The sequence below is a fragment of the Tinamus guttatus genome, unplaced genomic scaffold (genome assembly GCF_059628265.1).
Source record: "Tinamus guttatus ecotype Peru unplaced genomic scaffold, ASM5962826v1 Tinamus_guttatus_pri_ptg000227l, whole genome shotgun sequence".
NCBI lineage: Eukaryota > Metazoa > Chordata > Aves > Tinamiformes > Tinamidae > Tinamus > Tinamus guttatus.
Genome location: NW_028288761.1, coordinates 87,991 through 104,788, shown reverse-complemented (window position 1 = coordinate 104,788; position 16,798 = coordinate 87,991). Strand labels below are relative to the sequence as shown.

The 16,798-nt window shown below is 36.9% G+C and overlaps 1 protein-coding gene across 3 annotated transcripts; it reads left to right on the top strand.

Moving 5' to 3' along the window:
• The first annotated feature begins 7,764 nt into the window (after positions 1-7,764).
• On the top strand, positions 7,765-16,671 carry LOC104578244 (cytochrome P450 2J2). Of its 3 annotated transcripts, XM_088525592.1 has the most exons (10): positions 7,765-7,955; positions 8,974-9,136; positions 9,593-9,742; positions 10,948-10,949; positions 11,345-11,536; positions 13,111-13,284; positions 13,486-13,627; positions 14,238-14,425; positions 14,898-15,039; positions 16,249-16,671. In XM_088525592.1, exons 1-10 carry the CDS (start codon positions 7,785-7,787, stop codon positions 16,425-16,427), a joined length of 1,503 nt encoding a protein of 500 aa, XP_088381718.1. In that variant the 5' UTR covers positions 7,765-7,784; the 3' UTR covers positions 16,428-16,671. The 3 variants fall into 3 exon arrangements, with proteins under 3 accessions (XP_088381718.1, XP_010224100.2, XP_088381717.1); XM_010225798.2 differs by lacking the exon at positions 10,948-10,949 and having other exon boundaries at positions 11,376-11,536; XM_088525591.1 differs by lacking the exon at positions 10,948-10,949 and having other exon boundaries at positions 11,376-11,536; positions 13,462-13,627.
• Positions 16,672-16,798: the final 127 nt, after the last annotated feature.

Here is a 16,798-nt window from a genome sequence, read left to right as displayed (position 1 = left end):
GTGCTGCAATATGCTAATAACTCAGTCCTTCATTAATATGCATAAAATGAATCAGTATGCATATTTTTATTCAGGTTAACTGGTATCACAAACTGAAGAGATTTAGATTTATTTGTGAAAATATCATACAGACAGCTCAACCACAGGGCTTGGCATGGGTGCTCTTCGGCAGTGGCATGTATCCATATGTTCAGTTCAGACTCTGCATCTGACAGGACAGTGAGTGCATTGCAATTTCTGATTAGTTCTTTAAGTCCAGTTGCTTCAGTTTTGCACTTTTTCCTCTAGTGGATTTTCATGCTTCTGTTTTGCACTTTTTCCTCTAGGTTATGAATTTCTCAGAATAGCCTAACTCTTATTTTGGACAGGTAAAACCAATGTAGAGGATCCTGATCAAACTGGAAGTAGGCAAAGGTCTACGGCTGAAAAATGGGAGATACTGTAAAATGTGAAGTTAATATGATACTTTTAAAATTAATTCTTTGCCTGCTAGGTATAGGGAGATGCATTTCTGCTTATTTTGTTGAGTTTATTTTATATATATATACATATATATATATACACATATACATATGTATATGTGTGTATATATATATGTATATATATATATATAAAACTTCACTCACAAATTCTGGTTTTAAATAACCAGTATTATTACTATGATTTCACAGTGACAAACATTTATTGTGGCTTTGCGCAATGTTGGAGTTCTTGCAAAATAACTATGTATGCAATAATTGTTTTGCATACAGAAGTATTTCCTGGAAAAATAGGTGTTGCTGGAGATTTACACATAACAGCATTGCTATATCTCCCTCAGGCTACAAGAAGCTGACAGAGAAGGATAAAAATAAACAAACAAATGAAATAAATGAATAAATCTCAGTAAATATTGCAAGTAATAACAGTGTTTTAAAGTTAATCCCAACAGGATAAAGTACTTACAGGCTTTCGGCAACCAACCAGCTGATCAAAAGGATCACTGCAAAACAGACTTGATCTGGGAAAGTTTTGTTCCTATTAACAGGTAAAGAAAATATTTCAGAAAACTAACAGGAAACTTTAGTACAAGATCATATCATGCAAAGAATAACATCATAAGCAATAAGGTAAAGTTCTGAATAAAAGAAAAAACACCTTCAGCACCAGTTCATTTTTAACAATAGCACACTGTAGCACTCCTTGTTGAGCTTTAAAACATTTATAGAGAAATAACTTAAACCCTGAAGCTACTAACACATCTTTCAGCCCAGTATTTCAACTCTGACTGATATATTGCTTTGCATGAGGCAAAGTGGACAAAATTCTTCAGCCCTGGAAAACAAAGGTTCTACTTTGTTGTGTACTCTGAGGCAATTTCATACTAAAAGAAATCTTTAGAGGCTTTAGGAATGCACTTTTATTTCAGAGACTTACATTGGTCCCATCAGCTTTAGCCACCTCGGTCTTGAATTAGAATTCAGCACAGCTAGACCCAAGTTCTTTCTGCATTATGTGTTGTGGATTTATCCATATCATACCTGCTTGCTCCTTCTGTCCTCCAAGGGCTATGCTTTTCTCAGTCATTTTCCAGTTCTGTCTGTTCTGTTTTTAGCCAGAGTCACTATGGTTTTTCCTGGCTCCTGAAATCTCACCCATTCTCATAAAACCGTTGTAAAGGTGACAAATGTTATTGATGGTTTTGGCACAGCTTCATGCAAGACTACAGTTAGCTCAGGGTGATATTCCATCGTATTTGGTTAAGTTGAAACCAGTCATCTTACCTAAGCAGTCTTTAGCCTGCTATATCCTCATTCTGTCTAGCTTTTTTGTCATCATTTTTTGCGTTTATCCTCAGATCATAATCACTCATTTAGGCAAACAGTGGAGAAGAAATTTTAACTGAAAAGCTTCATAACTGGATATCAGTTTTCACTGTAGTATGACCAAAAGTTTCATTCTGATACTGCAAGAGCTGAAGCAAACACAAAAACAGCCACATTTTATCCTCTTTCCTCTCAGCATCCCCCCCATCTCCCTGCTCCAAACCAGCTGGAGAGTTTAGCTTTACTACTACTTTCCCTGGAGGGGATGAGAAAAACTGCATTTGTGACAGAAGATCCCAGTAAACTGTTTTCTGGCATCAGCTTCAATTACCCATTAACCATTCCCCATGACCAGAGAATCTGTTGTTCATCTTCAATTACAAATTAGGTCTTTCACGAGACGCCCCCAGGCAGGAAGGAATATGCTTGTATTACCTTCCTCTGCTTTTATGATCTGTGGGGTACAGGCTACAGATGGTCATTCCTTTATGAAGCTTATAAACTTATGAAATTATTCCCTTTTCCAAACTAAATGGTCTCTTTCTAAAGAGATCTGGTTCTTCTCCAAATATCTCTGGAAGAGAATTGCTGGCCTGGCCTTACTGGATACCATAGGTACATATGGTGGACAGTACCTACATCCCTTATCTTTTAAGTTTTCAAACTGATCACTGTTGAATCCAGTTGGAGAGTATCTGTGTTCAAAGAACAAAGGGCTCATTTAAACAATGGGTCACAACTAAATCAACTGTAAATATACTTCTAAAGCTAATCACTTACTTTGCATCCTCGGAACCTGGATGTCCCCTTTCTTAAACAAAGTCTGAATGCTACTATAACACAAATTCTGCAAATAGGCAACCTGCAGATACTGCAGCTTTGAGGCTGGAATATTAATAGCAAACATGTCTCAAATAATAGCATTTTTTACAACACTGCTAGCAGCAAACAGTCTTGGAAATGACATTATCTTCCATGCTGTGCACTCCTCTTACACGCTACCAAGCTGCAAGTCTTGGTCAAGGAGTCCAGCTGTTACCTAAGACCTAGACTAAGACAGCAGAGCTGCACAACCTCTGCTCAATTATACTGAGAAGATTAAGTGCAAGAAGGTAACATTAGCTGAAATGCTTCAGAGTAAGCAAAAACAAACAGAAATGTAATTGCTGAGTTTGTAATAGCTAGCAGCTCAAGGACTGATGAGAAAAAGTACTGGCAAGATAAGAGTAAAACCTCAAAAGCAGAGATTTGGAAATCAGCAGTTCCGTAAAGCTGAGAACAAGATAGATCCAAAGAGGAGCTTTTATTTCCCAAACTGATGCCTATTTGGTGAGCAGAGACTGATGAAGTGTCTCAATAGTGGAGGTAAGGATGTTAATGCCTAGCCCAGGAACATTTAATCATAGCTAGCCATTATATTAGCCAACAGATAATTCCTTTGTGGTTTTAAATTGTGTATATTCTGCTTGCAGAGTCTGTCTGCATGGTAAAAGATGCCTGCACAAAAGTGATCCAGTGAGGGTAGGTTACAATGCAGCTGTTTATAAAAAGGGGAAAGTAAATCACTAGGATTATGAATTTGTTTCAGTTTCAGAAGGTTTGAAAGAGCATATTTGCAAGAAGGTTGTTTGAAATGAATATAGGCTTTCATTTTTTTTCCATTTTCTTTAACATTGAAAGGAAGAAAAGGAACACTATATTCAAAAATTTCATATTTTCCTCCAAGATGTTAATTTCCTGGTTTCTACTCTGCAGTTATTGAGAATTTCTGCAGCTATTGCTCACCATGTTATATTCAATTACCAAACTAAAGACAGGAGGGGAGAAAGACAACATCAAAGATAACATCTTCACAAAACAAGTCTCAGAAAAATAATATCCTTTCAATTGCTCCTAGACAAGTTCCCTTGAAAGTCCATACTCTGTGTTTTTCAGCTATAAAGGATATATACAAACACTGGCTTCTCTGAATGCAGACCTCTGTGAGCTGCTGTTTGGAGGGCACTGTCACACAGCAGAAAATGGATTGCATCTTTTTCAGTCCTGAGCAATCAGAAACTCTTCAGCATGTCAGTCTGGATTTCTTCCTGAATGAGAATGGCATGAACAGTGTTACCTTTTCTCCATTCTCAAAGAGTAAAGCATTTCTTAACTACCATTTTAGAATCCAGGGTTACCACACCCCTTTCAAGAAAAAAAAATATGCCAAGAAAACCTCTAATGCCCAGAACATCTTATCTCGAATGTTCCGTTCTGTTCATGATTCTAGAATTTCAAATGCAGCAGAAAAAAATAAAATAAAATAAAATAAAAAATGTTGAGGCTGACTCAGAAAATAGGAAATGCCATAAGGAAGGCTGTCTGCACATGACTGGAAGGCCACTAGACCTCTCTAGCTCCCACTTCATCATGATATGCAGTGCCCAAGAGCATGAATAAGGCTTGCCTTACTTCAGTACAGACAACACTGCATTCCAAAACTAACAGAAAACAAAAATACAAGGAATGGCTTCCACAGTCCATTTCCTCCCTAGTATATGCACTCCAGCTTTCACTAACCTTGTTCTCAAAGCATGCTCACAACACACAGGAGCTTACAGGGAAGTAAAATCATGTTTTTCTATAGGAATTCAGTTTTGCTTATTCTAGTATCTTCAGATGGGCAGCTCCTTTCCATGCAAATTTTGCTTGCTCATCTGGCAAATATTATTGCCAGAGCTCACCAGTAAAGATAACAGAGATGCTAAGTCCAGTTAGATATTGTCAGGTGAAAAAATTTACTTTTGTAATGAATGTGCCAATCTCACAGCTCTTTTGAAAAGGGAACTTCAAGGATGACAAGGCCCAGAGAGATGAAACAAGTTCCTCACATTTATAGACAAGCTATGAACAGATCTGCAAACTCATTTTGAATCTCTCAAGGCCCATTGCCCCATGTGTGACCTCAAAGTCTCATGATTATTCAGGTCCCAACAATACACTTTAGAGTAGGAGGCAAAACCAAATAATGTGACTGGTATGCTGTGTGGTTTATTTACAATATACACATGTGAAGTTTTCTTTCTCTGAACACAATAGAAAGAAAGAACGGGAATTTTCTTTGTTCACACATTCAATCTTTTTTTTTTCCTTTACACTCTTTCCGTGCTCTAAGCAACACTCAACTTCTTCCCTTAGTGCTTGTCTGAACATCCTGTGCCTTAATTATTCCCTTCCCACAAGGAATTCTGACTCCACTGACCCAAGTTGTGAAGCTCTGAAATTTTACTGGTGGCAGAGTTGAGAAATCTAAACATCTAAGTGAGCGTCTCCACTGAAGGAAACCCTGCAGGGGAGCTTAACCCTCATCTGCTCTGTTTAGCTTGTCAGCAAGGTGGGCAGCAGATTTGCACTACCTTGTGAGCAATTTATGCACAGCCTGGAACCATTCAGTGTTTTCTATGTTTTCTAATATACACTGGGGCTGTATTTGCAACCTGCACCAAAAAAACACCCCAAACTCTGTTTTTTAAAATAGGGCAGATGACACGCTCTCGGCAGAGGCCCACCCCCAACCTTTGGCATTCTTGCACCCCACACTCACATGTTTCTGGTGATGCTGTTCTTTCCCTACTCCCTGCTGTCATTGCTCTTGCTTCCCACTCCAAAAGCCTGAAATCTCCATTACAAAAGTAAACTCCCTTATCTGTTCTGATTTAATACCTCTACCACCTTTATTGGTGAGCTCTTGTAATATAGTATTTACTAGATGAAAGCGAGCATGATTTGCGTGGAGAGGAGCTGCTCACACATACTACAGATATTAGTATAATTTATTTCCCCTAAAAGGGTTTGTCTGCTTTTTGCTTCCTTGTAAACTTCAGCCTAAACTTTTGTGAGATAACGTGACCTCACCCAGCTCAGCACGCTTGCAGCTCGCACCCATCCCATCACTAAGAGCACACACTGCTCAGTGTGAAAAAGCCAGACCAGACTTAGCCCAGGCCAGATCTACCCTTCAGAAAGGTGCAGAAGGGCAGCCAGCAGGCAGAGGGATCACATCACTTTGCAAATAGCAGCACTCTAAAGCGCAGGATACACCATAACACTGTGACACAAAGTACACAGGGAAAAATAAAAGTGGGTCAGGCCAGGAATAGAGTATGCTGCATGCTGATGAAAGCTTTATGTCATATTAACAAAGTAATCATGCAAATAAGAGTTATAACCTAAAAATTTAATCCAAACAGAGTAAAATACTGGACCTAAGCATGAAAGACATAGTATTAGATCTGCTATTGATGTCCATGCTCCAAGCAAGATGGCAATACACACTACAGCAATGATCAGAGGGGCTGCAAGGGCAAGAAATGTCACAGTAATTGCAGAATTCAACTATACCATGCAAACTGGCAAACCCCACACTGTGCCACGATGCTGAGACTCTATTTTTGGAGATTGTCAAAGACTGCTTTGAGAAACATAGGAAGCAAATGCATGCTACCTACTACAGAGAACTGGCAAAAGAAAAAAGCAGGTTAACGTGGTTACACACTCTCCAGTGGGTTTCCCACTCCTTGTGCAAGTGGAACAAAGCTTTTATTCCTTGCTGAGGCTTTCTGCAAAGGGCTCAATGTTCAAACTCAAAAGATTAAGAGTTTTCCAAGACCAGTGACCTGCTCTCTCTGTTTTCACCTCTAGCTTGCCAGAGTTTGAGCCCTTCCATATGTTTCAACTAGATGTGAGTCACTTTCTTTTAAAAAACACCATCTTATTCTGTTAATTGCAGTGATCAAGTCTATCAAGAACGAAAGTCTATAAGGGTAATTGAAACTTCAGCTCACAGGATTCAGCATGTCTGCTCAGAGAATTTGTGAAAGAAAGTTAAAACAGACAAATTATAAATTGTAAAAAATCCATTAATCTCTCATACTGACTTAAAAACATAAGATAACATTACCAGGCTCTTGATCAATTTAAAAAAATATTTACTGTTTGTACTACTTTGAAAAAAAAATAATAAGGTGAAGAAGATTTGAGGCTCGGAGAGACTAAATCCATCTAAATCCATCATCTTGTCCCAAAACTCTGTAACTGTGCCATTACTGTTTGTTTTCTGGTGAGGTAGATTCACAGATTTTTCAAGAGAAACCGCCACAGTCCACAAATTGCATAAAGAAGTCAGTGAAAAGCAGCTAAAAAAATTAGACCTCTTTCTAAAGTAAATTTATACATGCACACACACGTATATATATCTACCTACATACATGATTGATGCATTTTTTCACCTCCAAAATTTGCGTAATAAAATTTGAATTTTAGCATTTAGAAAGCAGCATACAATTAATTGGACAGAGCAATAATCTTTCCATTGCAATTAGCTTAATATTATAACTTTAACTTGTAAAATATAACAAAAGGGGAAGTACATATCTTCCTATATTTTGTTTAATAAGACGTTAAACTAGCCTTATGCTGCAGATATTCCATTGTTTATCATTTCAGAGTGCAAACTAGCAGAGTATTGTGCAGATGCTTCTTCTTCTTCTATAAAAGAAGCCACATAATAACTGCAGTGCTTTAGACAGGTCATAAATAATGCATCAATAGTATTTTAATGTTGTTTAACTGCTGGGAACTACAAGAAGTTTTGACCCCTATGCAAGACACCCGATATCTCAGGATAACTGTTTAGATGTCTAATTACTATTTAGACCCTGTATCAACACTAAAAGGAACAGAACGTTGAGTAAAGAGAGATCACCAAAGAGAGTAGGTGTGGCTTGGCTAACTGCAAGGGGTCACGTATTTCTAAGATTTCCAAAGACTTCAGCTGGGGAAATTGTAAACTGCATCATAGAGAGACTGACTGAAAGCAAGTGCTACAGCAGGCAAATATTCTGTAGACAGCAGTAGAGGTGGCTTATCTATACGACTCCAGATTTCCAGAGAAAATCATACGCAGAAAGAAGACTAACAAGACACGAAAGCTTTGAGAAGATGTTGGGGATTGGTGAAGTTTTTATAGTTCTGGTAGCATCTCTTCTGATTTTGCAATTCCTAAAGTTGCAATGGATGCGTAGCCAGTTTCCTCCAGGACCAGTTCCCCTCCCTGTCTTTGGAAACCTGTGGCTCCTGAACTTCAAACTTCAACGAGAAAATCTTGCTGAGGTATTTATTTATTTCTGCAACTGAAAATTAATTTATATGTATTTTAAATTATATATTGCATACAAATAGACTAAAATTAGAAAATAATTTTATCATCCACAGGTTTAATTAGCAGCCAATTTTCAAAGAATATATAAGTTCTTCCACTGGCAAAAAATAGTTCCAATTAAAAAAGCTTTTTTGTAATTGCTTTATTCATCATTTTCTCTTTTGGATACATAACATCTTTATATATTATTGTCACAAGCTCTAAATATCAGCAGCACGACAATCGATTGCCAGTTTTATTCTCTGTTACATTTTGTGTTTGTATCACATCTTGTAAACCATCTCTGGGAGAACTAACACTGATGTCACTGGAAGTTCTCCAGGCTGGGAGCAGTCTGATCTCTGTTAGATACCCTAAACTCGCTCCCTTTGGCTTATTCATACAAAATTTTGCAATACCTCAATACTTACTGAAATGGAGCAGGAAAAAAAAAAAAAAAAGTGGCTCCTGCTTGGAATACAGTATTATCACTTTATAAGCCAATTTAGACTTTTACAAAGATAAGGAACTTGCTTCAAACTCCATTTTAAGGGTAAATATGAACATGATTTGAGGAAAGATAAGAGAAAAACCACTGAGAAGTTGTACATGCAAAAATATTTCTTTGCTTTCTTCAGAAAGAGTCAAGAAAACACAGTAATTTTAGTTAAAACAAACGAAAAAATAGCCCTGGAATTTTGCCTTTGTTCATTTGTTCTTTGATTCTGAGCTGACAGAGAGAATGTTTGTGGTATGTTCACAAAGATGTTCTTTTGAGAGTTCTTCGTGTTTTTTCCATAATATGAGATGTAACTATCTTCTGCACCCAAAGCATGCAATAACAGAAGGGTAAGTTTTGATGAAATCCTGAATTCAGTTTGTTGGTGGCAAACAGGTTTTGTTACAATTTCAGAAAACTCTAAAAAGCAATTTTAATATATGTATATGTGCCTATTTATATTTGTTAATGCACTATTATTATCTCCCCAGTTAACCAACATCTATGGAAATATCTACACAGTGTGGCTAGGACAGTCACCTGTGGTTGTACTGAACGGATACAAAGCGGTCAAAGATGGCCTAGTCACGCATTCAGAAGAGCTTTCTGGTCGACCTCTCACTCCTTTCTATGCAGATATGATGGGTGAAAAAGGTACAAGACATTGAAGTCCTAAAAAATAAGGATGACATTGTAAAGAAGAAATATGCTTTCCCCATACATGAGCATACAGAATTTACTGCCACACAGTTACTAACTGGGCAAACAGGCTGCATGCAGAGCTAATATACTAAGAAAGTGAAAACCAAAAGTTGGCCTCTTATATAGCAGATTGTTGGCTTCTTTCCTGGTGGATTCAAGGAACCCCCAGAAGAGAAGCCCTTCAGTTGCATCAGTTCTAAAACAGTTCTCACTCAGTTTTCAGAGTCACACTTATAAGCGACTCTGTCGTCAGTCACAAAAAATCCTATTAGAAAACAAAAGCAATATCTGAAATAATTCTACTCTGTTTTTTTACTGAAATAGATCTTAATTTCAATTTCATTTTGTTTCCTGCAGTGAAAGGATTTCCCTTCCCAGCAATGAAATAAATCTTTCTGTTTACTTCAGGCATTTTTCTGACAAGTGGACACACCTGGAAGCAACAAAGACGCTTTGGCATGACAATTATAAGAAGCCTGGGACTTGGTAAGAACAACTTGGAGCATCAAATACAAATGGAGGCCTGTCACCTCGTGAACAACTTTGCAAACACAAAAGGTAAATCCATTAAAAGAAAAAAACTTGGAGCTTTTTCTGAAATAAGTGGATTCTGGGAGTGAAATTCTCAGCACGCGTTTTATGAGCAATACAGATACAATTTTACGCTTTCACTGGCTTCTTAATTGCATTCTTGGAAAAAAAACAAAAAATGTTTTGTCTGCAGAGTTGGTAATATAAAATTGTTTTTAAAATAAGGAGAATGAAAAAATGTTTATTATCAACACAGTCTTGAGGACAGCTGGTAGCAATTCCTACCAATGAGGGAATTTTGAAACAACCTTTGTTTTTCTCCATAAAAACACAATTTGTGACCTGCAAAGTTGCGACCTCCTAGTTCTAGCGTAGCAGAGCTTTAGGATTTGGCAAAGGAAGAACCCCGACAAGTAATTTATTTTCAGTCTTCTAACTTTTTTTTTGAGATCTAGACGAAATAGAAACCAACAAGATTTTAGTATGAGGCCAAAGTAAATCAACTAAATATAAATATCCTGAACAGCCAAATCCCTCATCCACATCATGTTCCATACTGACAGAAAAATGCATAAAAGTTGCCTGAAGTCTCTCTCTGCCAAGAGGGAAATCGCCATCTACCCTTGTCTTTGATTAATTCACCTGTTCTTTTCCTGAATGATTCCAAAACAGTGTGGCACCATGCTGGATGGAATATCTCTGCTTCATAATAATCACAGATATATACTCCAGCTATATTTTAAAAGTTTTAATTACACTTTATTATGGGCTGGGAAAAAAATATTAAAAAACCTTCATGTCATAAAATCACTAATATCTTAGGACTCACTGTGAATTAGATTTCTCGAATCGCTCTATTACACACACTCCCTTATAAAATTGCAAAAATTTCCTTCATACTCTGTATCATGCATTTAGTTTATTTGGAATATACCAATTTCATTCGCTTTCTCTTTACCCTTACTTTTTCAATTCAGCTATTCTCCTCTCTTGCCTATACATTTCAGCTAGCTTCCAAGATTATTCCTACTGTCTACAGACCTAAATGTTATTATGTTAATACAGATTTTTATACATTTTACCTATCTAAATGGAAGGTAGGAATTTATAAAGTGGAAAAAATTAAATTTAAATGTGAAGAATATTTTAGAAATATGAATATAAGCATACACTTATATATCTACATAACTCTTCATGTTAACAACTGCTGCTTTTACCCTTTTTCATAGGAGCTGTTTTCCACTCTAATATAAGTATCACACAAGTTCTCTCCTTGCAGTCTGTGAAAAGATTACAGTTGAAAGCTCAGCTAAACAAACCTGAATATCTGCCTTCAGATTTAAGAACATATGTTCCAACCCACTGTTAGTGCTTTCACACAACACAGACTGCAGGTCAGATGGTAAAAGAGACCTAACACCTAAAACCAAATTATTCACTGAATCTTACAAGAGTTAAAAGCAGATTTTTCTCTACGCTTACAATCTTTCCCCTTAATTCTTACTAAACTAGAGTTCACTTGTGCAAAATTTCCCTAGGAGTGTGATCTTCTATTCTCTGAACTTCTGTCACTGTTCATGTGAAAAAAATCTTTGTCTTCTTTTGTTTTCCCCACTTTGCTCTATTCAGAGATATTCACTATTACTTGCTATATTCACAGGCAATCCTTTTGACCCCCATACTTTCATTGTCCACGCTGTTGCAAATGTAATCTGTGCTGTTGTTTTTGGTCATCGCTTCTCCAGTGAGGATGAATCTTTCAGCAAGCTTATCAAAGCCGTCCATTTTGTGATCTATTTTCAAGCTACTATCTGGGGAAGGGTAAGAATTTAATTTTCTTATTCTTATTCCTTTAAAGTAAATTACTGCGTCATAAGTAAAATGAATGGATTAAATGCCAGCAAGCATTATTCCCCAGACCTTTCCACACCATTGCTCTGCAAAATACTGTGCAGTAGTAAATTAATATCTACCTTGTAGATCTCATGACTTCCTCATAGTCCTCCTCTATGCCACGAGTCCACAAGTCCTAAAATTCAAGTTCTAAATCATTATTGTTTTTAGCAGAGATCCAAAATACACAATGAATTTCAATTCAGGAACCATTTGCAGTGTAGTGTGCACATAAAATTCTTAAGTCCTCAATTAAAGCAAATTTTCATAATTTTCATTTAGACATCAGAAGTTGTTAATAAGAACTACACTTTCCAAATCCTATCCTTTAGAGGAGGTATCTTATTTCTCAGGCACTTTATGATACCAAGACCTGAGTTAATCTGAACTCCCCTAAGACACAGACAACATGACAGGAGAATACTCTAAAAGTTCTTTAAAGCCTAATTACTGCTCAGGTTGTGCTGACATGGGATGTTGGCATTTTTAGCTGTAACGGGTTCTCCAAAACTTCCCTATAAAGGTAATTTTTGCTCTGTTTTTAAGGCAAGGTTGGGAAAGCCTCCTGCTGGTAAGCCAGATTCGGCCCGCAATTGCTCTAATTCACCCATTTTTTGCATTAGATATGCATCAGAAAAGGCAAAACGTAATCATTCCCCTGCTCATCTGTGACCTGGCATCCACTCACCACATGGTGTAGACACTTCAGTTGTGATGGGGAAGTCATGTGTGAACAGATCCTCATCACAGGCATAAATTAAATAAAGGCCTTGGCAACAGTCCTAGACACTGAAGCCCATTCATAGAACATACACAATACAAACACGTGGAGGGAAGATAAATAAATAACAAAAATCTTTTCCTTAACCACATACTTGCCAGTCTCTCTTAGAGGAAACCCTTCTAAGACTGGGATGTCAGATCAGCTTCTGTACAACTATTTAGTCTCCAACTTCTCTGTTGAGGATAAAAAGTTCATTAAATGGATATTGACTCTTTCATAAAGTCTAATTACACATTAAACTACTCAATGTTATCAATAGGTCATTAATAAACCTCAAAAGTTTTCCTGAAGACAAGTTTACTTACAGGGCAACCTAAAGATTTCACAAATTGCATTAGAAATTTATGATAATTTATAGTTAGAAGGTTCCTCTAAAGGTCATCAAGTCCAACAACCTGCTTTAGGCTGTTGAACCAAGTAGATCAGGTTGCTCAGCAACTTCTTTAATCAAGTTTTGAACATCTCTGTGACTGGAGGTTCCACACAGCCTCTCTGGGCAACGTGCTTCAGTATACAACCACTCTCATGGTTAAATAAACAGACAAATAAAAGTCTTTATGTCTACTTAGAAGTTCCCATGCTCCAACTTACATCTGATGCCTCTCATCCTAATGAAGAGCCTGTGCATTGCAATGATCCTGCACAGTTATCAGGAAATCAGAACTGGTTTCTCAACTTAAGAGAGCTCCTGTTCTTTTCTTTCTGTTCAAAATCCCAGATGTATGATGCTTTTCCATGGCTTATGCAGTATTTCCCAGGACCTCATCAGGAAGTGTTCGCATACAGTCATTTCATGCACAACTTAGTTATGGATGAGGTCCGGATTCATGAGAGACACAACACAGGTGATCCACGGGATCTCATTGACTTCTACCTGGCTCAAATAGCAAAAGTAAGTATTTATTTATCACACTAACCCTTCCTTGGCCTTAATGGCTACTAAAAATAGTTTTTCTCCAAATATTACTATAGAATTTTTACTTGGGTATTTAATTTGTTACAGACAGAAGACTGTTCATTCTTTTCATCAGGTAATACCATTTTCACATGATCATATCTAAAATGATCCATTTCTTGTGAATTTTCCCTACAGACCAAAGATGACCCTACCTCTACTTTTAACACTGACAACATGGTTCAAACTGTGGTTGATCTTTTGCTGGGAGGGACAGAAACAACGAGTACCACCCTTCTCTGGGCACTGCTCTATATGGTGAAATTCCCAGAAATACAAGGTGAGCGAAAAGCATTTTTAGAGAGGACTGCATTCAACATTACACTAAAATGATGTTCATTATGATGCAAGTAATAGTTCACTCATTTAGAAATACATCAAAATCAATTATTAATAATGAAAAATATAAATGGGGATATGTCAGTAATTGAAATCTAAGAAATTAAAGTTTAATCAATGAAAGAAACATGAATTTTCCCCACCGGCTCTGTAAGAGAACACCAAGATAAAGGCAGAATAGCAAAGACATAATTTCATATATAACTAAGATTCTTCCCAAACTTCAAAGTAGAGAAGCTTTAAAAAGGCATCTAGTCTGATATGAATTTATAAAGAGAAATGGTGCTTGTCATTTCAAAGTTGAATGTGTTTTGGAAACACATTCATCAAGTGGAATGTGTCTTAAGCACAAGATCATCCTGTGCTCTGGGTACATGCCCTTTCTTAAACAGAAACCAACACAGCAGTCAAACCACATGCCAAGGCATTTCATGGCAACACAAGGTCTTTTTTTTCCCCATTCATGGATTGCATCCAGAAATCTGCTGTGAAAAAAGTAAAATATTTTCATTCCTCTGAATGAAATTGCACTTTCATTTCATTTCATGCAGAAAGGGTTCATAGAGAGATAGAAGCTGTTCTGGAACCCTCCCAACTAATCAGCTACGAAGACCGCAAAAAGCTGCCGTATACGAACACTGTCATTCACGAAACCTTGCGCTACAGCAACATCACTTCCATTGGGGTCCCTCGACAGTGTGTGAGAAACACAACTTTGCTGGGCTTTCCCATCAAAAAGGTACAGAGGGCATATTCACGGTTCTTATGGCTTTCACTTATTAATATTTAGTATTTATATCACAGTAACATCTGTAATTCTTAATGTGGCTTTGGAAGCATGTGGCAGCACATCACAGACAGGAAATAAAGCCGACTGCCCTGAAGGAGGGATAAGTCTATGTAATGACAGGCAGAAGAAAGCTTGGGAGAAGGCTAGCAGCACAAGTAGCAAGCAGAGAAACTGAAGTCTCCTATCCCAGTATCGAGGTAGAGTTAATGTCTGGGAATTACCTTTCACCAGACAGGTAATACACTAGTTTCTTATGCCTGTAAATCCAGGCATAAAATGAAAAGGCAAAACAGAATCCAAACACTGGGCTCTAGATGCAGGATAGTACATTATCCACTACAGAGAAGGAAAGGCCTTCTCTGTGGGATTGAATCCTCATTCAATCACACACGGAAAACTGAATCTCTGCTTCTTTTCAAAGGGTACACTCATACTGCCCAATCTGCACTCCGTCGTGTATGACTCTGAGCACTGGGAGACCCCTTGGAAATTCAATCCAGATCATTTCCTTGATTTGGATGGCAACTTTGTGAATAAAGAAGCATTCTTACCTTTTTCAGCAGGTAATGGCCCAACATTTTAAACTTGTTCACAGTGTCTTGGAGGAAGAACTAAAAATTAATCAATCTGTTTCTAAACTTCTCAGTTCTGCAACTTAAGAAATACACCTTTAAATCTTTGTGTCAAACACACTTTTATAAAGTCAGGTTGTCTGCTGCAAGGGCTGTACATATTATCTTCCATTTTCTGTTCGTATATGTTCAGAGGACCTACATGGCTAGGAGACATTCAATAAGAAATACCAAACTTGCAATGCAAAGATACAAAGAAAAGCAGAACAAAACATAGTCCAGAAAATATTCTCATCAGCCTCTTCAGTAATCAGATTATAAGGAAATATAATACAACACAGGAAGCTGGCATTATATCCTCAAAAAATAAATATAAAAAAATAAGCAATAAAACACTGTTTTCATGAAACACTGTTTCTCATGTTACAGTGAAAGATAACACCATTGTTCATTAATTGAAGATAAAAAAGAAGCAATTACTAAACAGCGTACAAAATCAGTTTAAACAGTGAATCCAATTTTCAAAACCAATGCCCAAATTGCCTGTAAATCCTAAACATATATTTGCAAAATAATTTCGCATCTTACCTCATTTGCTCACCAAATGTCTGCCCAAGAGTTTACATGAAGACAACTAATTTAAGTTACCATTTTAACCAGGGCATAGGAAGTTTCTCTTTTACTTGCTTTGTTGGTAGTTCTGTTTATAATAATCTGCCAATGCTGAAATACACCGTGAAAACAATTTACCAAAATGAGTCACCGAGTCTATACACTGCTTCATACACAGCTAGGTTTCATTCCCATACTGCAAATATCCTCTCCTGGACAGAGAATCTTCTGCTATATGGACCAAATCCAGCAGTTATTACTTTCTAACAACATTGCAATAAGCCCAATTACATCTTTCTATTTATCTTCAGAACTGTGTCCACAGTGTTCCAGCTCTTTCCCCTCAGCTCCCACAAACAAGTTTCTATTATATATGAAGAAAAAAATGGATGTTGGCATCATCAAGGATACAGTTTCCTCGATGAAATAAAAGTAAATATTCCTTCCCAAAAGCATCTTCTCTCTTTATGTGAAAGAAAAATAAGCTTAAATAAACAGAATTAATGGAACTCAATGTATTTTTTTTCTCAAGTTCTTTTTCAAAAATTAGCTTTAATACAATTAACTTCCTTTCTCTATTTTCTACAGGGCACCGTGTATGTTTGGGGGAACAGATGGCACGGGTTGAACTGTTCATCTTCTTTACCAACCTGCTTCGGGCATTCACATTCCAGATCCCCGAGGGAGTAAAAGATATCAATTTGGAATACATTTTGGGTGCAATACTGCAACCACATCCATATAAACTCTGCGCTATTCCACGCTAGTCTGTAACATTCTACAAAGCAAAAGCACTTCTGCCAGTCATTATAGATATGATTAAAAAAAAAAAAAAAAAACACTATCTCATTTGAATTTAGGTAGTTCCACATAGCAAATGAATATGAATATATTTAGGAAGTCTGACTTTGTACGTGTAAGCTTTTTGCAATTAAAATAAATGTACTTGCTAAAGCTCATATAATCACGTCTTAGGTGTATAAAAGTACACAACAATATGTTAGGAAAAAAGGCATTTATATACTTAGAGTAGCAAAAGACTACATTAAAACAGTAGAACAGTAGAACTTGCAGCAAAGATGCAAAAATTAAAATTTTATTTCAGCAGGCTGTTAGTCACTCTACTGTGTCCATGAAA

Excerpts from the sequence above, each read along its gene's own strand:
- LOC104578244 (XM_088525592.1), top strand. The coding sequence starts at position 7,785 with ATGTTGGGGATTGGTGAAGTTTTTATAGTTCTGGTAGCATCTCTTCTG. Across the intron at positions 13,628-14,237 it reads GAAATTCCCAGAAATACAAG|AAAGGGTTCATAGAGAGATA; the intron begins GTGAGCGAAAAG and ends CATTTCATGCAG. Across the intron at positions 14,426-14,897 it reads TGGGCTTTCCCATCAAAAAG|GGTACACTCATACTGCCCAA; the intron begins GTACAGAGGGCA and ends TTCTTTTCAAAG.